At 39.4% G+C, this 19807-nt stretch overlaps 5 protein-coding genes across 11 annotated transcripts; 2 read left to right on the top strand and 3 right to left on the bottom strand.

Annotated features, from left to right (window-relative positions):
• Positions 1-560: 560 nt before the first annotated feature.
• Positions 561-4928, bottom strand: LOC103870861 (probable serine/threonine-protein kinase At1g54610). 3 transcript variants are annotated; one of them, XM_009149037.3, is made up of 9 exons: positions 3963-4928; positions 3627-3716; positions 3021-3509; positions 2657-2941; positions 2272-2589; positions 1964-2200; positions 1350-1450; positions 1162-1279; positions 573-1087 (listed from the first exon to the last, which is right to left on the bottom strand). In XM_009149037.3, the coding sequence occupies exons 3-9, from the start codon at positions 3417-3419 to the stop codon at positions 794-796; spliced, it is 1752 nt and encodes a 583-aa protein (XP_009147285.1). In that variant the 5' UTR covers positions 3420-3509; positions 3627-3716; positions 3963-4928; the 3' UTR covers positions 573-793. The 3 variants fall into 3 exon arrangements, with proteins under 3 accessions (XP_033147776.1, XP_009147285.1, XP_009147286.1); XM_009149038.3 differs by having other exon boundaries at positions 3627-3697; XM_033291885.1 differs by lacking the exon at positions 3963-4928 and having other exon boundaries at positions 561-1087; positions 3627-3954.
• On the bottom strand, positions 2454-19510 carry LOC103870855 (probable polygalacturonase). 3 transcript variants are annotated; one of them, XM_033291889.1, is made up of 6 exons: positions 18774-19510; positions 18377-18497; positions 17633-17881; positions 17406-17559; positions 16779-17332; positions 2454-2465 (listed from the first exon to the last, which is right to left on the bottom strand). In XM_033291889.1, exons 1-5 carry the CDS (start codon positions 19230-19232, stop codon positions 16807-16809), a joined length of 1509 nt encoding a protein of 502 aa, XP_033147780.1. In that variant the 5' UTR covers positions 19233-19510; the 3' UTR covers positions 2454-2465; positions 16779-16806. The 3 variants fall into 3 exon arrangements, with proteins under 3 accessions (XP_033147780.1, XP_033147781.1, XP_009147277.1); XM_033291890.1 differs by lacking the exon at positions 2454-2465 and adding an exon at positions 16322-16493; XM_009149029.3 differs by lacking the exon at positions 2454-2465 and having other exon boundaries at positions 16599-17332; positions 18774-19509.
• On the top strand, positions 7058-8760 carry LOC103870859 (coiled-coil domain-containing protein 12). The gene is made up of 5 exons (XM_009149033.3): positions 7058-7159; positions 7380-7528; positions 7874-8006; positions 8125-8239; positions 8475-8760. Exons 2-5 carry the CDS (start codon positions 7392-7394, stop codon positions 8531-8533), a joined length of 444 nt encoding a protein of 147 aa, XP_009147281.1. The 5' UTR covers positions 7058-7159; positions 7380-7391; the 3' UTR covers positions 8534-8760.
• LOC103870857 (WD repeat-containing protein 48) lies at positions 8759-13871 on the bottom strand. Of its 3 annotated transcripts, none has more exons than XM_033291884.1 (18): positions 13554-13871; positions 13135-13236; positions 12868-13026; positions 12665-12730; positions 12469-12558; positions 12069-12374; positions 11773-11984; positions 11557-11677; positions 11240-11476; positions 11060-11155; positions 10900-10965; positions 10774-10812; positions 10545-10679; positions 10041-10393; positions 9823-9916; positions 9571-9735; positions 9379-9485; positions 8759-9088 (listed from the first exon to the last, which is right to left on the bottom strand). In XM_033291884.1, exons 2-17 carry the CDS (start codon positions 13231-13233, stop codon positions 9387-9389), a joined length of 2337 nt encoding a protein of 778 aa, XP_033147775.1. In that variant the 5' UTR covers positions 13234-13236; positions 13554-13871; the 3' UTR covers positions 8759-9088; positions 9379-9386. The 3 variants fall into 3 exon arrangements, with proteins under 3 accessions (XP_033147775.1, XP_009147279.1, XP_033147774.1); XM_009149031.3 differs by lacking the exon at positions 8759-9088 and having other exon boundaries at positions 9092-9485; positions 11773-11808; positions 11887-11984; positions 13554-13869; XM_033291883.1 differs by lacking the exon at positions 8759-9088 and having other exon boundaries at positions 9092-9485.
• On the top strand, positions 14192-16212 carry LOC103870856. The gene is made up of 2 exons (XM_009149030.2): positions 14192-14582; positions 15257-16212. Exons 1-2 carry the CDS (start codon positions 14248-14250, stop codon positions 15912-15914), a joined length of 993 nt encoding a protein of 330 aa, XP_009147278.1. The 5' UTR covers positions 14192-14247; the 3' UTR covers positions 15915-16212.
• Positions 19511-19807: the final 297 nt, after the last annotated feature.

Raw genomic sequence — 19807 nt, 5'->3', positions numbered from 1 at the left:
AAGAATATGATTAGTTTCGAAAAATATGCTAAGCTAACATGTTACAATAAATTACATAATGACTTTATATACTATTTTTTGCAGACCATCTGAAATTTTATTGATAAATGCATGCCATAATGAGCTTACATATGGTATCAGATACAAGTATAGCAAGGTCCAATAAATTTTTTATAACTAATATGTGCTTTCCGACAGTTTCTGTTGTCAAATTTATTCCAAGCTTTTTTATCAGTTTGATTTTATGAAAGTGTGATTAAATTATTATATTGATCTGAAATGTAATAATTTTCTTTAAATTAAGCACATATTGTTTTTAAGTAATCACTGCACAGTAATAAGAAATATAAATCACTAAATTTGATAAAGAACAATTTCTCCTAATTAATAATTTAACATTTTAAATATTTATTTTCAAGACATAGAAATTAGTCAAAATCTTTACATAAAAACATAATATGAAGATTTATTTCTTCAGTGTTTCAATAAAAAAGATAAGATTTATTTCTTTATCCAATCAAAGACTTGGAGTATAACTTTTCTATTACATTTAAAATAAATAAAAGCAAAAATAAAACAAAAACTTTACATAGAATATTATAGAAAGTAATCTCCCTCATTTAAATGCTTTTTTTTTTGTCAAATCTCTTGTACAATAATACACAAAATCAAATAAATAAGAAACATATAACCCACCAAAAATAGCAAAAAATCTTTTTTTTTTCTCGAAGTAACTATCAAAAAGGAACTTTATGAAACTTGGAGGTGAATAATAATAATAAATCTCATCAAATCAAACAACGATTCTTTTCCCTTTAAGCTTAGCAGCCTTTCTTCTCTCCTTGTTGATATCTTTCATCCTCTTAGCTGTTGAGTCATGCGCTTCAGTGGGAGCCAAAGGACCAGACCAAGTCTGAAACGGCTCTTTGGAGTAAGTTGCAGTGAACGAGTTTGAGCTAAACGGTATCTCTGATGGATCAAGTCTCCGTGAACATCCCACTTGATAACCAAGTGAACCGTCTTGATGCGGTGGAGGAAACTTCTCACTCTTGCTCTTTGCATTCGCGTGTGTGATCAAACGCATCCTCTGTTATAGAAAAGAGATTCAGTTCAGACATGAAACTGAGAAGTAAAACTAAGAATGTTGTATGAAAGACTTACATCGATGTTAGATTGATTCTCAGCATTGGCTTCAGGAGCAGGCATTGCTCTTGGTGCTCGGTCTCTAGGTCTGATTCTTCTGCCGCTCTCTCCTTGAACCTTACGTACTTCCCTTTGTCTGCATACATGAATACATCTCTCAAGCAAACCGAAACCAAACTCCCACAAGCCATAAAAGGAAACTTTACCTCCTATACTCTTCATCTCGTTTCTTGGCATCAATCTCTTTAGTTGGAGGATATTTGGGGAGCTCAGAGGGCTCACATGCAAACGGCTCCGTCGTGAAGAACTGTACAGCCAAAGCAAATCAGACATTGAAGTCTAAATCATGATCAAATCACACGTCCGAAGATTCAAAGTTTCAAGGTTTTAATCTATCTTAACCAAACTGTGCTCTGTTTCAAAATCTCAAACTTTTCATTGTGAACATAGGGCTGGGATTTTGAACCGAATCCAACCCGCCGAACCGAACCAAACCAAACCAAAATTTTGGTTAGTTCGGTTAGGAGTTCGGTTCGAGTCTATAGATGTTTTAAGAAGGTTAGGTTTTCGGTTTGCCAATCGGTTACTTCAGTTTTCTTTAGAAAACAGCCGAACCGAACTAACCGATCTTATCCGAAATTTTAACAAAACTAAACCAAAATATAACCGAAATCAAATACTTCAATAGGATTTTCAAAAACCTAACTAACCGAATACCAAAACCAAACATTATTTTGGGTAAATTCAGTAAGATCTACACTGAACCGAACTAACCGAAAACCGAACTACCCGAACCGCAAGCCATTAGTGAAACACTTACATCACTCGTCAAGGCATCTGTAGCTGTCAGACGCTCAAGCGGATCAAGAGCTAGAAGCCTATCAACTAACGAAAGCGCCTCAGGAGAGAAATTTTTAAATTCCTCTCTTACTTTCCTCTCATGCTGTGGCTTAGCCATGTGATTAGCATGCTTAACGTGAGAAGGAAGCCTAATCTTTCTCCAATACTCTTCAGAAGGCGACCCACACAACTTATATATCCTATGTATCTGATCAACCTGCGTCACATTTTTCACATTAACACATGAACAAAACCAAACCTGAAAACATAAAAAACATCATTACTAACCTCGTTACGACCTGGCATAATCGGTCTACCAGACAACAACTCTGCTAGAATGCAACCAGCGCTCCATAGATCAATGCCAACACCATACTCAACAGCACCGTGGAGAAGCTCAGGTGCTCTGTACCATAAAGTAACAACCCTCGTCGTCAGTTTTTGCCTTACACTCGCGTCAAAGAACGTCGCAAGACCAAAATCTCCTATCCTGAGAACTCCATCGTCGTCTATAAGAAGGTTTGATCCTTTGATATCACGGTGAAGCACTCCTTGGCTGTGGCAGTGCTCGAGCCCCGAGAGTATTTGCTTCATGTAGCACTTAACCTGATGAACACATAAACATTATTAGGGATATATTCCTAAGGTTGTGTAATGAATCTTTCTTATTGACCTGTTGTTCAGTGAATGTTATGACAGGGCTTGCAGCGAGACCAGCTAGATCGTGATGCATATAACGGAACACCAAGTATAAGCTATTTGACATCCTGGAGGTAACCAAACCTTCTAGCTTTATGACATTGGGATGATTCAACCTCCTCAGGATCAGAATCTCTCTAGCCATGAACTTCAAGTTCTCCTGTTCCATACTGTCGCACCGCACTTTCTTTAGCGCCACGATGGCTCCGGTCAACGAGTCTCTTGCTTTGTACACATTACTGTACGTTCCTGATCCAATCTACACACAAGGCAACAGACTTCAAACTCATTGCAAAGAACTAAACACACACAAGAAAAGAGAGAATCTTTTCGGTTACCTTCTCAATCTTCTCAAAGGAATCAGCTTTTCTTGGAAGCCACCCGTTTAGAGCTTCACCGCAGACTTCAGTAAGCCACGGTGGCCATCCGGCTGCAACTTGCTCGCCTAGCAAGTTCTTTGGTGGGTTGCTTAGTCTTGGATCAGGCTTAGTAGTAGACCTTTTTGGTTTCCTCTCTTTGGTATCTCCATTCACTTCCTTGTGATCTTTCACAATAGCTTCACCATTCCTAACCTCTTCACCAGCAGAAGCAACAACAGCAACAACACTAGTGCTCTCTGTAGTAGTCACGGACACATTGTTTACTTCTTTGCGATTAGACTCGATCCTTGTACTAGCTTCCTCTCTAGACTCAGAAACTAATCCTGATGATCCGGGTCTACTCAATACACAACCCATCTCATCAAACTAAACCTTCATCTGCTCAAACATGTTTCTAAAAAGAAGCTCTCTTTGGTCCAAATCTAATCTCTTTTGAATCAACTTCAACTGCAACACAACACATAGTTGATAAAGTCAAATCCTTTTAACTCCAAACCCAGAGAATCAGATTTGACTAAAAACAACTTAGGAAGAAGACAAATGGTTTTGGAGAAAGTTGCTTACTTTATGATCGGAGAGGAGCGAAATTAGCGACCCAGATGGTCAAATCTGAAACTTTGAACAGACAAGAACAGCTGCCAGAGATTCAACCCCCTAGTTTGTTAAGACAGGATGATGTCAGGAGACAAGTCAAAGATCTGAAACTTGTTTAGAGATACAAAGCTGACTCAAAACTCGAGAGAAAGAGAGGAAAAATGAGAGTCCACAAGTTTTAAAAATCAAACCTTTAAAGCACCAAAAAAAGAAAGAGAGAAAAATGAATTAAGGGTTTGGAAAAAGGCAAAGTGATGCATACGCACTACATTAAGGAAAGAGACCAGCTTTGAGTAAGGAACTAACCTCAAGGAGAAGTGATTTCTTTTAATTTGGTCTTCTTTGGGTTTGAATCAGACAAGAAAAACGAATAAATAGAAACAAACGGAAGATATTTGACAAAAAAAAAAAAAAGAAACAAACGGAAGATATGTTTGGCTGTTTTTATGATGTGTAATGGTTTTTGGAAGACGCAAACAAGTCAAGAAAAGGCTCAACGTTACTACTCTTCTTCAGCCCCCACCAGCCTAAAACCTCAGAGACGCACCATTTGATATTTTAGTTGTCCTCTCTTTTTAAACCTTTAGACCATAAAGTTTGTGTAGAGAATTAAAGCTGTTTTCTTTTGAAATTTCTAGAATTTTTTTATCTCTTTTTTTTAAACACATTTTTATTTATAAAACATTGCTGTCTTAAAAGCATTTCTGGATTGTTTCGATTTTTTTTTTAATGTAATGGTGCTACAGAAGTGGATTGTTTTGTTGCAATGACAATGATCAAGTAAATGGAAAAACCAAGTAGTTTGATATATATAAATATATATAGTTGGTCAAACAACATTAAGAAAACAATATTTGGTATACATCCACCTAATGCTGGAATATTATGTCACTAAAATAATACCATGACTTTTAAAATGTTAAAATAGGAATTGGAAGAATAAAAAATAAGTAAAACAAGAATTATGATGAATGATGAGAGTTTCCTCCATCTCTCCAATCAAAGAAGCTCCTTAATCAAGACTCAATTGTAAACTAAACAAGGAACATAAGCTAAGGAACTAGTGATTACTCCTGTCCTTTAGAATAAACTATTTTGATATTTTCCCTCTTTCTCTTATCTAATTTTAAATTTTAATAAATAAGAGCTACATATATTTCAGATGTGGTTGTTTTGTAAGTTATATCAAAACTGTGCCAGACAATAACTAAAATAAATAATATACAACTACGCATAGTCAATCAATAAAAATGCAAAGTTAATTGAAAAAAAGGATACGAATCCCAATTAAGAAAATATTTTATTCCGTGGAGGTATATAATTAGACACGTTTTGTAGCATATATAATTTGATTTTTATCAGATTATCTTTTACAGTCAGAAGATTAGTCCCCAAATTTTATATAATTTAATATTTAGCTGGAATTTTAGTCCTAATTTACAAAGCTTATTATTTAGCTAGGCCCAAGATATTAATTTAGCCCAATCCAATATTATAAAGAGTATATATATTTCATTCGCTGGACGTATAGACACGTTTTGTAGCATATATTTGATTTTACCAGATTTTCTTTTATTTTTTTTTTTGGTAGACTGCAGGAGACATTAGTCCCCTACTATTTATTCAAAACTCAAACAACTACAAGTAAACATGGCGAGGTCTAGAAACCCCGCTCAAGTCCTCCAACAAAATCGGAACAACAACCTCCGGAATAGTCTCAAAATAGTGCAAACCAAATGGTAAAGAGAACGCATAGGTCGCTAATCCATCGGCAAGATGATTAGCCTCCCTATACACATGAGAAAACTTGACTAGCCAGTCTCTTGAAATGAAGCCATAGCACAAACGTACTAGGAATGACAGGGGATGAGAATCATGTATCCCTGTCCGTAGAAAATCCACCACACTCGCCGAATCCACCTCCACCTCCAACCTTCTAATGCCGCGATCCCACGCAATGCACAAGCCATAATACACTCCCCACAATTCTGCCAAGGATGCCGAACAAATCCCAATATTCACCGCAAAACCCCCTTTCCACTCGCCATACTCATCCCTTAGAACTCCTCCTGCAGTCGCCAAACCAGGGTTTCCTCTGGAAGCTCCATCTGTATTCATCTTACACCAGCTATTTGCAGGTCGAATCCATGATATTCTCTTCTCCACTCGAACTCCCACAGCCAAGTGATGTTTCAATTTCTTATTCGCCAATACCACTTCATGAGCTTTGTCTTTCACAAATTTCACTCTATCTCGACATTTCCCTGTTTCACCAAACACATAGCCACACCTCCACTTCCAACACCACCACACAGTTAGTGCAAAAAGAATTGCCCAAGGGTCTTCATTCTTGGATGCGTCTTTTATGAGATTCTCATATAACCATTCTAGAAGAGGAAGGTTTAAAAAGCGTTGTCTTTTACTCAAGGGTACAATCTTCACCCATAACCCTGCAGCAGCCGAGCAATCTCTGAGAACATGAAGAATCGTTTCATCCCCGTTTTTGCATAGTTGACACACTCCATTGTCGCACAAGTGCCTGCGTTTACGTTCCATATTTGTCATGATTACTTGCCGAGACACCAACCATAAGAACACTCGAACTCGTTCCGGTGCACCAACACTCCATATTCTTTTATATAAAGCTTCCATGTTCGGTCGCTGGCTAACATCCCTAGTCAAGAAAGCGTACGCGGATTTTACAGAGAAAGCTCCATCTTTGTTCTCACTCCATGACATTCTATCACAAGCCCCAGTAATATCATCTACCACCATTGAAGCCAACCTCAGTCGCATCTGTAATGGCATATACGGCTCAAGAGCTTGAGTTAACCAACCAGTTCCACTTTGCCATAAATCCCGAACTTTTGCCTCCACCATCTCCACCGGAATCTCTACCATACTCGACTGATACAGGGGCTCATTTAACAGCCACTTATCTTTCCAGAAGCGGACCTTACGTCCATCCCCCAGAACCCATCTCGCACCTGGTACAACCACCTCTCGAATTCCCAAGGTCAAGCTCCTCCAAGTCGGTGACCATACCCCTTTACCTACCAGCCATGTTGGATCATATAGATCGCCCACTCTAAACTTGTTGCGCAAAATCCTCACCCATAAGCCATCTTGAGAATTCAAAAGTCTCCACCCAAGTTTTGCTAGTAACGCAACATTCATCTCTTTTGCTGATCGTATACCGAGCCCACCCTCTCTCTTTGGTTTGCAAACGCTCTCCCACCAGATTTTCTTTTATAGTCAGAAGATTTAGAACCCAAATTTAATTTATTTTTTAACTAGAATTCTAGTCCTAATTTGTAAAGTTAATTATTTAGTCTGGCCCAATATAATTAATTTAGCTCGGCCCAATTTAATTAACTAACTCGGCCCATTTTAGTCTTCTCTTTTATAGTTTCATTGCTTCGATTGCTTCTGTGTGTTTGTGTTACAGAGATACAGAGATTTTTTTTTCCTGGAAAAAAAAATTTAGAGCTCGTAGCTTCCAGGTACAGTCGCAACTTCTCACTCGCTGATTCGCCCTAATTTTCTCGGTAGAGAGCTATTCGGTTTCTCAGTTTCAGTTGGATTCGATAGGGTTACCTGTGATTTTGTGATTTCGCTAGAATTTGAGCTGATTCGTGTCGATTTAGGGTTTACTATAAGTTTTGTGATGTGCGCTAATGTATGAACACGGCTGGATTGTATTGTATTTGATGTGTTATGCAGGAAGTAATATCAATGGGTAGTGAAGATGAATCGATAGAGCACAAGTCTGCTGCTCGTAAAGAGGCGCTTAGAGCTTTAAGAGCAGCTAAGGAGCTGTCGGAGAGCAAGGAAGAGGGAGAAGGAGATGACTCTGCTGCTGTCGAAGAAGAGTGAGTATGCTTTGTTCTTTGCTTATTTTATTTATCTAGAGCTCTATCTACAGTCATGATTCATAGAAAAGAAGCAAACTTTTCCAGATATTTAGGGAAGGAATGATTTGACTAGCATATGATTGATGTGTTGTTGGCTAAATCAAAAGAAGGAGCTTCCCTAGTGCTTTGGTTTTGCCTTTTTGTTATGTTATCTATCGCTATTTAATACAATGCCCTTTACCAAAATAGTGGTTTCGTTTTTGAACTTGCATCCTTGTGTATACTTTGCTTAAGTGATTGGTTTCATTTGCTCGATTGTATTGGCATGTGCGTACTGCTTATGTATTCTTTTGGATTTGACAGTGGTCCAGCCATGAAGTTTAGAAACTATGTTCCCCAAGCTAAGGAGCTTCAGGACAGTAAAGTTGTACCACCAGAGCTACCCAAATTCGAAGATCCAGTTGCTGCACTTCCACCTGCTGTGGAGAAGAAAGAGGTTTGTGGATTGCTTTTCTTTTTATCTTTGAACGGACCACCAAATCCTCTGTTATTTGTAGCGTTGCTTGTTTTAACTTGTGGCGTTTAGCTTACACCGGAATTTAATCAAATATTAGGACCCATTTGTCAACATTGCTCCAAAGAAACCGAACTGGGACCTCCGAAGAGACGTCCAGAAGAAGCTTGACAAGCTCGAAAGGCGGACCCAAAAGGCAATGTATAAACTCATGGGTAAGTGGCTCCTTCATCTACATGAGTGATCTCATTCAGGAAAGCTTACTTTAAGTATATGTAAACATGGCTCATGTAGTCATGAGTAGTACTAGGAACATTCAGTTCGTTGACATTGTGGTCTGTTGTTATTTAAGTGCAAAATAGAGCGATCTTGTACTTGTCAGTGTTTAGAATTTTATTTGAATCTGTAACAACTGCTATTATGGGGCTGACATTCATTTTCTTAATGCAGAGGAGCATGAGAAAGAACGTGAGACGGTGGAAGCTGATGAAAACGCAATAGAAAGTTAAAAGACCTGGTGACATGAAAGAAGCTTCAGAACATTTTATTCAGTTTTTGTATGACTGACTATTAAGCTTCCGTCTTAAGAGAGTAGACCATAGTGTACTGTCTCGTTGGTTTTGTTTTCAAGATTCGGCCTGCCTTGGTGTGATTGAAACTTCAGGTCAATTCACTTTAGTCCAGTTTTAGTTTATGGAAGCTTATGAAATATGAATGTTGGAGTTTACTCGAGATACAGAGCATTGGTTATTTTATTGTTTCAGGGAACAATCGAAAACAGAGCAAGTTTTTTTCACCTAATGTACAAATACTAGTGTAAAGTTTTCGACACCATCTGATTTAAGATCTTGGACCTTTTATCAATAGCTCCCCGTACACGCCCCACTTCACATGAGTCCCAACTCCTTTAGAGCAGACTTATTATTCTCCAGCATGAAGCTGAGTAACACTAAACCAAGATTTATATGCTTTCAGAATGAACAAACATTGAAAAGCTATATAGACTTCAAATGAACCAGCAGATTCCAATTTGGAGACACTCAGAAACTTGCCCGGTGACAAATCTGTAAGGCAATAAAGGACATGGTGATATTCATTCTCAACCATAAAAGTATGTTCCTATCATTGTTCCAAATGTGAAAAAGAAGAGCAATCTACAAAAGGCTTCGGTATCAGGGGACACATGAAAAATCTACCAAGGCTTTTTTTGAGGTCAATTCTTCTATGAAAATACCTAAAAAAATGAAATCATCTCTCAAGTTAAACAAAACCATCACGTAGATGGAGCCTGAGAGTGCTGTTCCACAAACTTTATCTCAACATAATGCATTTTCACCTTCTTCGAGTAATTTACCTCAAAAGTTATCTAGCTATAGCCACCCTGTAGTTGAGGATTAGATCCTCAGGTTTCTTCCATATATATACCCGCACAGTTGCCAAACTCATCTCTGGAGCTAAGACCTGATATATAATCACAGTAAACAACCTTGTTCAGCCACAAAGTACAAACGATAAATTATTGTTGGGTTCCTTGAAGCTGACTTACCTGGTTATTGCATAAGATCTCAATGGAAGGTTTGAGTTTCTGCCAAGGCTTTGATCCAGACGGTAGCAGCCCATTTCCTGCAAACAGAGGCTGTGGTCCTCCATCAATAGCTAAACTATCCAATGGACTGTCAAGAACCATCTTTTCCACAACGTAATTAGTAACCTACATAGACATGTTGCAAAAGAAAGAGGCCATTGAATAACAGAAAGTGCAAGGATAAGGATAGGTTTAGTTTAAAGATAACTGCACCTTGTGAACTCTTAAGATCCGGGGTGCACTAAGTTTCCCTAGCGTGACCACCTGCACATTCGAGCCTTCACATGGATGCAGGAAGAAGCTTAACCTGAAAGATTTAAAGAACTTTCAAAAGTAAGATACTAAAGCGAGACAGTGTGCTTTATCTATTTATAAAAAATGCTAAAGTCCAAACTATTTTTTTAATTAGAGAACAAGGTTGTGCCAAGTACTTTGTATTTTCTCTAGGTGGGAGGCGATTGTTCAAGACGGCATCCAGGCACCACAAGGGGAAGTCCTTCTCATCTTCAGTTCCGGTAAACTCAGTTATCTTCTTCCTCCATGGACCTCCTTGAGAGCCCTCGGTGATGATGGACGGAGGGGAGACAGAAGGAAACTCAAATGGAGGATACACCGGATCATTCGCAGCACTGCTGTCTTCGCTTTTGGACGCAGTCGGATTCTTTTTGGAGTCTTTTACGGATAGAATATCTCCAGAGGCAGAAGCTTGGGGTTTTGGTTTGTGCTTCTTCTTCGCCAGCCAATGACCCATCAGGCCTTTCAGTGTTTCCCGGGCTAGATTAATCTACAAATTACACAATACAATGACAAAAATATCGGTTTAGTTTGACTAACCATAGAGCCTATAAGAGTCGATAAACAGATTCAAATGTATTTTCATGCATTTAATCTCATGGTTAACTTAAGTAAATATCATAGCAGGCATTTAATCTAACCTTGTCATCTTCAGGTCGCCCGGAAACTTTGAGGTCTGCTGAATACATCTCAGCGGAGAAGCATTGTGGAGTCTCAAGATGTACGGATAAGCATCCAAGTCGTGTGTCCACAGTAAACCATGATGGAATGCTTACCTAAAAACGCAGAGATGAACAATATACACAAAACTGCTAGTCTCGCTAAAGAAAAAAAGAATCATAATCTTTGAAAATAAATCAACAGACTTACCATTTCGAATAGTTCTTCTTTCTTCTCTTCAAATGATATCTGCAAACACGGAAACATATGATTTCAGAGTTATAGCAGCCTGTACAAATAAAAACTCAAAAAAAAAAGCCTAAGCTCCAAAGAGACCTTTCCGAAGTCCTCAACCACAACACCCTTAGTTATATTCCATAGTTTCACTGAGTCAGCTGCGTCCTGCAAAAAAAAAAAAAACCACATATATAATCAGTATCTGTGGCTTTATGTACAACGGTGGTCTTACCATAGCATTGAAGATAAGTTTATTCACCTTTGTTAAAATTTGCCTTTTGTTATTCAGAATCTCATGCTGCACAATCGGGTGGCTTCCTGGAATAGTTATGGACGGCTCCTTGTAGGCAGGGGGCTGCAGAGAAAAGCAAAAAGTCAGACACACTGACACAAAAAGGTTAAACAGAATCATTTAGAGGAAGACATTAATTTTTCTTACAGGATTTAGTCCTTCCAAGGACACTCTCGCTCTATTAAAAGACAAATTCCCAGCCAAGAAAGAGCCACCTCGTTGAAAGACCTTTTGAGGACTCTGTACTTCGGCGGGCCATCTCTCAACAGATGAGTCTGTTGTTGCAACCCATATACTGTCATCTTGCAAAGCTAATTGCTGAATCGGATGTTCCTTGGTGCACAGCAAAACGCTCTCTCTTGTTCCCAAGTCTGTCAAGTATAACTGACGGAAACAAAACAAAACCACATCAAGTAATACTATGGAGGGAACCAAAGGAATAAGCAAGTTTGCAGTCAACTCACGGATTGGTCTCTTCCACCGCTGTAAACATGAGTAAACGATGAAGTGCATGCAAGCGCCCAAACAGAATCTGTATGCACCGCATAGGTATGAAGACATCGCTGCTGACCTAGATCCCAAAGTCTAAAAATGAAATGTACAACCAGTTAGAAAGAATTGAAATGATACTTCAGCAACAATGCTCATATTTACGAAGTAATTAAGAAAAGATAAGAGACCTTATCATAGAATCAGAGGAACCAGACAAGCAAAACCTGCCAGTCTCAAGGTGAGAATTAATCAGACAGAGAAGAGAATAGGCACCAAAGGGACCAAAAAACAGGAAAACATACCTGCCAGTTGAGTCCAGAAGCAGCACTCTGACATTATCTGTATGCCCTCTCAGCTTCATACTCTTTGAACCAGTTCTAGGGTCCCAGACACGTAAAACCTGCAATAAACAAAAACTCAATTATTGTCTCTGTCTATGTCTTGTTCTCAAGTATATTCTCAGCAGCCTAAATTATATGAGTACCTTCTCTGTTCCGCCAGAGACGAGCGTCGTCCCCGTATCATTCATCGCCAAAGCATAGACGGACTCCTTATGGCCTTTGGCAACTGTTGGTGCGTACCCATGGGATGGTGATGACTGCACAGAGATATTGTTGCTCGAACCAACATTTCTTAAACTTGCAACGGGCTGAGAGCTACCAAGGCCATTTGCACCATTCGAGGAACTATCTTCCGTTGAATCATTAGCTTTCGTAACCGGTGATAAAGCAGCTTCAATATCCCATATAAAAACCTCCCCGCCAAGGCCACCAGATGCAACAACATTGCACTAACAGATGCGACATCAAAGATAGTATCATAACGTGGTAATGAGAAGGTCAAATATCATACAAAAAAAAAAGTATGAAAGAATGAAAAATTACATTATTTGCCGCAACTGCCAAACAAGTAACATAGTCAGAGTGCTGACGGAGAGTCCTCGTACAAACTCCATCTGATAAGCTGTCCCATGTCTAGAGTGTGACAGAAAAAAAAATTAAGCCGCATTTAGCGTCTGATATAATGGAGCCAAAAAGAAGGATATTATAAACTTCTAGCAACTGTGAGAAATTCACAAACCTTGACCGTAGTGTCTGAAGAACAAGAAACAAGAGTGCTATCACCAGCCAAAGCAGCGTCATTCACCTGACCAATCAACAAAGTGAGCAATCAACAAAAGGGGTTTCAAATGATCAGAAGTACAAGAGCACAAGGTTCACCTCAGGAAACACAGGATCCTAATTACTAATTAAATTTGGAATTGTCAGGGAAAAACTCCATACCCAATCAACATGAGACTCGAACGTAGCTGAGCAAAGAGGCGCATCTTCATCAAATGACCACCTCTTGAGTGTACCATCACGACTTCCAGTGAAGAGGTAACTCTGATCACTGGAAACAGACGACTTCAACACATCCAAGCAATTAACGCCAGCACAGTGCTGCAGAGTTACATAAAGAGAACATAAGCTTGAGTTGAGAAGGAGATAAACTATTGTAAGACTTGTCTAGTTAAAGAAAAGAGAAAGAGAGAAATCAAAGAAGGTGACCTGAGTGTCGTTGGCATCGTTTAAGACATAGGTAAGCTTCTTCTCTTTGCGAGCGCGGACAGAACCCCCATTACTCCCGGAACTTGCAACCCGGTGCATCTCCTGAAAAGGACAAATCAGAAAAAAACAAAACCAGCACGTAAGTAACTAAAACAACATCCTCTTCTTCAAACAAAACAAGCCTGAATATTACTAAGGCAAAAGCTAGTACAGTGATTAGTCTTATAAGAGATCCAAATAAGAAACGAATATAATAAGCTTCGCAAAATCGATAATCAGCTAAATTGTAATGATTAAAAATCAAAAAGGCCAAACCCCATTACGAGATAATCAGATTACAAAAAAAAAATCATCACTTTACGACTCCCCACACTATAAATTTCACACCTTTATACGGATGAAGGAACAATCTGGGATACCTTTTATCTGAACTTCCGATGCAATCGATGATGATTCACTACGAAGACTCAGCAACCTCTTAACACACACAGAGAGAGAGAAGAAGAAAACCCTAGAATCGATCTTACGCGCGAGATTTGGGAATCAGATTGATCTAATAGGATTGAGAAAACCTTATTAGAGAGTCAAGAGAGCAGCCTTTTTCTCATCTCAAGGCCGTGCGATTGCGTTTGTGAGAGAATCGGATGATGATGAACAAAAAAAAAAAGAACTTTTTTATTTAATTGAAAGAAGAAGAAAAAATGGGAACACAAAAACTCTTTCAAAGGCTTCGACTTGGTAAAAATCAATCAGCCCATTGAATTAAGGATAAGATTATATAATTAAAATCCTTTTTTGTTTATTAATTTTCCTATTGGTTGAATGACTTGATTAGTTACTGACTACTACTGGTTTTAAACTTAAAACCATATACCGGTAATTACAACACGACAGGATAAAATAAAATAAAAAGACAGGTAACTAATCACAAAATTATGTAATAAATCCATTAATTATTACTTTACGAGTAAAGAGCACTTTACAGTTAATTTAGGATTTCGTCATGACAGGACAGCTTTCAAGTTACAGTAATTACGATCTTTAATCAAAGATTAATTTAGTACTAATTTTGGTATGTTTCTCCACTAGTACTCTCTCTCTCTCTCTTCATCAATGGCGTTTCTCTCCTCTTCTTCGCCGACGATGCAGAAAGGAATATTCGTTAGCGTTCCTGTTCTTGTCCTCTCCGTATCCTTCGCTGCTGCTGTCATCTTCCTCCTCACCTCTTCTCTCTCCTCCTGCTCCTGTCCTTCTTCTGTATCTTCTCCAAACGACGTCGTTGGAAGCGTTAGTGACGTGAGATTAGAGGAGAGGATATCTACGACGCGGGAGGATATAGAGTGGGTTAGAGATCTGATTAGATCCAACGGTTTGCATATGCAGAAGAATGAGCTCAGGAAAGGGATCAATCCTCGTACTAGAGATCAACAACTCGCAGATCTGATACAGTAAGGGTCTATCTTTGTATGTGAATTGGATAGTGAAAGTGTTTTCCTTTGTTTTGAATCCATGATGTAGTGTTAATTACTGTATTAGTTTTATTGGTTTTCACCAAAGTGTAGAGCTTTTGATGAGATGTTATCATACTATTACTCTGTTTTTTAGAATATGAAAGACTTGAGCTTTCTCTGTTTTGTCATTTATTAGTTATTACTCATCTGATGAGATTGGTTTCACCAAAGTGTATGGCTTTTAATGAGATCTTATCATGTTTCTAGTGGTAGAAGTTATGATATTTCATACTATTGCTCTGTTTTTTAGAACCTGAAGGACTCTAGCTTTCTCTGTTTTGGTCTTTCATTACTCATCTGATGAGAGTGGTCATTCTTGTGTAGATTGGTTTCACCATAGTGTAGTGCTTTTGATGAGATCTTATCATGTTCCTGCTCTGTTTCAAGTGGTGAAGTTGTGATCTTTCATACTATTACTCTGCTTTTAGAACCTGAAAGACTTGAGCTTTCTCTGTTTTGGTCATTCTTGTGTAGATTGGTTTCACCAAAATGTAGCTCTTCTGATGAGATCTTATCATCTTCTGCTCTGTTTCACTCCATTCCTCTGTTTTTAGAATCTAAAAGCCTTGAGCTTTCTCTGTTTTGAGCTTTCTCTGTTTTGGTCAATTCAGGTACAAGGGCATATCCCATTACGAAGGAGAAGAAGAAGCAAACAACCACACAGCTCTTCCATGCCCCGGTGAGTTACTAGTCGAGCAGCACCACAGCAACTACGGCGAGCCGTGGGCAGGTGGCCGCGACGTATTCGAGTTCTTAGCCCAATCCTCCAACCTCAAACCAAACTCTCGCGTCCTCGAAATAGGCTGCGGCACCTTACGCGTGGGTTTGCACTTCATCCGCTATCTCAACCCCACACACTTCCACTGCCTCGAAAAGGACGAGCTCTCTCTGATGGCTGCTCTAAGATACGAGCTCCCTTCTCAAGGTCTTCTCCACAAACGGCCTCGTATACTCAGAGGAGACGACATGGAGTTCAGCAAGTTTGGGTTAGATACAAGTTATGATCTGATATACGCGAGTGCGGTGTTCCTCCACATGCCTGATAAGCTTGTGTGGACTGGTCTTGAGAGGCTGGTGAAGAAGCTAAAGCCTTACGATGGGAGGATCTTTGTGTCGCATAATGTTAAGTTTTGCTCGAGGTTAGGTGGAGACGAGTGTGCAAAGAAGCTAGCGAGTTTGGGGCTTGAGTATCTTGGTAAACAGACGCATGATAGCTTGCTGTTTAATCATTACGAGATCTGGTTTGGGTTTAGACGGGTGAAACCGTAAATGTTACATTCGGTTTGCTTGACACGTCATTGATTAGGGACTTTTAAGGAGCCTTTTGAGATTGTTTTTTTGTGAAGAAAAGGAGAGAACGTCTAGAGAGATGTTGTGGACGCTACAGAGAAGGCTCTTTATATCAGATCATTGCTTCTTTTACCTTTTGTGTGTTGTGGCTAGAGGGATACATGTATTGTTTATATAATAGCCAAATGGGTATTTGTTTATCTGTAACAAAGAACATAGAAGACAAGTTCTTTCTCATATTTTAAAAGTTCTCAAGTACAAAGAAGGCTCTTCATCAGATTACTTCTTCTTTAACGTTTTGCGTCTGTGGTTAGAGAGATTACATGTATCGTTGTTCATATAATAGCCTAAATTATATATAAGGGATGAGGCTGGACTACTTCAACTGTAACAAAAGACAAGTTTCTTTCTCATTTTCTCAAAAAAGTTGTTATGACTTAAACAACCAAAGACATGTCCAAAATATCCAAGTTTCATGTTCTGCAACAAGCCATTCGTTTTAAGACAAACCATTCCATACTACAAGAACACTAAGACTCACAAAATGAAGACCAAACTTTGCTCTTGTCTTTCCGTGTCTACCACACGGAGAGAGAGAGAGAGAGATCAAGAGTGTGAGTATAACTCTCGTTGCGTTTCCTCTGGTGTGATCACGAGTTCAAAGACTTAACATAAATCTCAATAATAACATTCCACCAAAAAAACAAAATTCCACCTGGTAAAAGATATTAACATTCAGTAGCCAAAGACTTGTCCACAAGATCCTCAAAGTTCCATTTTTCTGTAACACCAAGCCATCATTTAAAAATAAACTAGCCAAACTCAAAGTAAGGCCAACCAAACCAAACCCAATGTTTGTTGTTGGCCAGACTCATATCTCATAATCTATATCCGTAGCATTCTGAGAATCAGACTGCTTCACCAACTGCTCCTGCTCATCATACCGATCAAGATTCTCACAAGGAGCCGGGAAGATAGTCCCTATCACACGCCCCTGCACATAAGCACACTGAAAAATATGCTTCTTCTTGTACGTTATCCCCACCGACATGTCCCTAAACGTTACATTCTTAACCGGGATCTCTTTGCTCCCCTGCATACGCACCGGCACACGCACTCCCTGACCGTATATCCCCGTGTAGTTTATGTTCTCCAGCACCGGGAAGGCTTGAGGGTTGAATCCACCGTCCGGATGCTCGTTGTAGTCGGTTTTTACCACAATGCCGACTCTCAGCTCGTCCAACGTGACGTTCCTGAACGTTATGTCGCGGACGTAGCCGCCTCTTCCCGGTGCGGTTTTGATCCTGACTCCACGCCGTGAGCTCCATATCAGAATGTTTTCGACTGTGATGTTGGAGACGCCGCCGGACATCTCGCTTCCTATTGAGATGCCAGCACTGTTTTTGAACAGGTACAAGTCAGATATGAGATCAAGATCAATGAGGTAAAGGTGATCTCTCTCTTTTTTACCTAACCATGGAGCGGATGATGAGGTTGCGGATGAGTATGTTCTTTGAAGGACGTCCGTAGTTAGTTCCGTACTGGTCCCAGCCGCTCTTTATCGCAATTCCATCGTCTCCAACGCTGATGTAGGAGTTTTCGATTAACATGTCCTCGCATGAGTCTGATGCCACCAGAATAAGAGATGTTAGCCACCATCAAAACCAAATCATTCCAGCTTAGTGGAAGATGCTTACCAGGATCAATGCCATCAGTGTTTGGGGCTTCGAAGACAGGTGCTAGAATGGTCATATTTGTGATTGTGACGTTTTTGCAGTCATACGGGTGAAGTGTCCAAAAGGGAGAGTCGCGCAGAGTGATGTTGGCGAAAACAACGTCGCTTGACCACATGATCTGCACCAGTGGTCCTCTAGTGTGGTTTAGAAGCTTTGAGCGATACTTCTTCCACCAGTAAACTCCCTGCCCGTTGATGCTTCCGTTATTTCCTGTTATCCATCATATATTATATATAGTATAAACGCCAAAGCATAGCAGATATAACTAAAGAAACGAAGGTTTTGATTATCTAACAGAGGAACTTAGACTATTCTTTTCCCTTAGTCTGAAAGCTTCTTGGTAGAGAAAGAGGAAGACATAACAAGTTTCAACCAGCTAATAGAGATATTATTGGTAGAGTTAACTCTCGGTTGAAAGTGCCCTCAGGTCTCATATCAGTCAAACTAGAGCTTAAAAGTAGTATTGAGGTTGATAGTTATTATTTGACAAATACCAAAAAGTATCTGGTTGGTTAAAGCTTAAACAGCAGAGCTGTGGTTTTACTTCTAGATCACCTTAACATGACAAAGACCCTAAGAGAATTAAGTTGTTGCCTAAAAAGCTTCAACACATTCCTTAACAATCATCGAATCAAGATTCAAGAATAAGTTAATGCATAGGAAAAGACACATTTGACACTCAGTTTACAGATCAAAATGACTGACCTGTGACAACAACATCTTTGAGATTCTGTCCATGAATGAAACTTCCATAACGAGGTCCATAATGCTCTCTTCCATATCCATATGAAGGTAAAGGAGGAAGCAAAGGCCATAACGTTTCATCCTAAGAATGTTAACATAAAAAAAAAACCATAGTATTAATGAAACACAAGTATACAGAAGACAAGTATGCAACTTTGAATCTAAATCTATAAGAACAATTCAACATCAAATGAAAAAAACAAAAACTTTCAGGGTCTAACTAACACAAGTATATACAAAACAGAGAGTGTTGAATCTTGATATAACAGAACTACAGAAGCTACCTCAAAGTATGCAACTTTGAATCTAAATCTACATAACCAACTCAAAAAAGATCAAAACTTTAAACCAAACAAACCTGAACAGCGAGAATCTCAGCGTCCTCAGCTAGGAACAGCGTCATGAAGCTAGTGAGATTAAACGGAGCAGTAAGCCACCTCCCAGGAGGCACGTTAAGCTGCCCACCTCCTTTCTTCGAAAGCTTCGAGATCGCGTAGACAGCTCTCTCGAAGGCCTCCGTGTTGACGGTCACACCGTCCCCCACCGCGCCGAAGTCCGTTAGATTGAAGGAAACGGGTCTAAGCCGAGGGAACTCTCCGGCGTCGGCGGAGGAGGTTGTTGTTGTCGTAGCTGTCCACCAGAAAACAGAGGAGAGGCTGCCGTTGACGCGGTAGAGAGAGGCTCCTCCTCCTCCTCCTCCTCGGCCGCGGGATTGCCAGATGAATAAGGAGGCGAAGGCGGCGATCCAGAAGACGGTGACGAGAGATTTGTGGGATGAGAGGAAGCGCCTCCTGGTGATCGGAAGTGGTTCCACCATTCTTGCTTGCTTTGGGAGATCAGAAGAGCAACATTCGATCTCTTTGATTAAAAGTTTAGATCTTTTGAGAGAGATTAGGTGAGATGTTACTATAAGTCAGCAACTTAATGAGAAAAAGATATTATATTTGCATTTGTTGCGCGAGAGTGAATCCAAAGGAAATGGAGATCATTCAATGTGTGTGTGTGTTCGTTTGTTTGTTGGTTTGTTGAATTCGATTTGTGTGTGTGTGTGTGAGAAGTTTGTATTCGAGATGATCGCTGCAACTCTAAGGCAAGTAGAGAGAGAGATTCATCAAATACACTCAATATGAACAAGCCCATTTACATTTGTTTCTTACCATCAGGCCCAATAGATATTGAACTATGTAGTGTAGTATAGCGCTTGTTTAAGGTCTTAGAGATTTTCTTTTTTATTTTGTGAACAAAAGATGGGCTCTGTATCAAATTACTAGTTTAATATGTGGAGAGAAGAACGTCTACAAAAAGCTGTGAAGTAGTACAAAGAATGCTCTTTATCAGATTACTACTTTTTTTAACGTTTATGGTCAGAGAGAGATGCATGTAATGTTCATA

This window comes from Brassica rapa, chromosome A05 (assembly GCF_000309985.2).
Source record: "Brassica rapa cultivar Chiifu-401-42 chromosome A05, CAAS_Brap_v3.01, whole genome shotgun sequence".
NCBI classification, from domain to species: domain Eukaryota; kingdom Viridiplantae; phylum Streptophyta; class Magnoliopsida; order Brassicales; family Brassicaceae; genus Brassica; species Brassica rapa.
The sequence above is the reverse complement of the archived record's forward strand: the minus strand, read 5'-3'. Positions and strand labels throughout refer to the sequence as shown.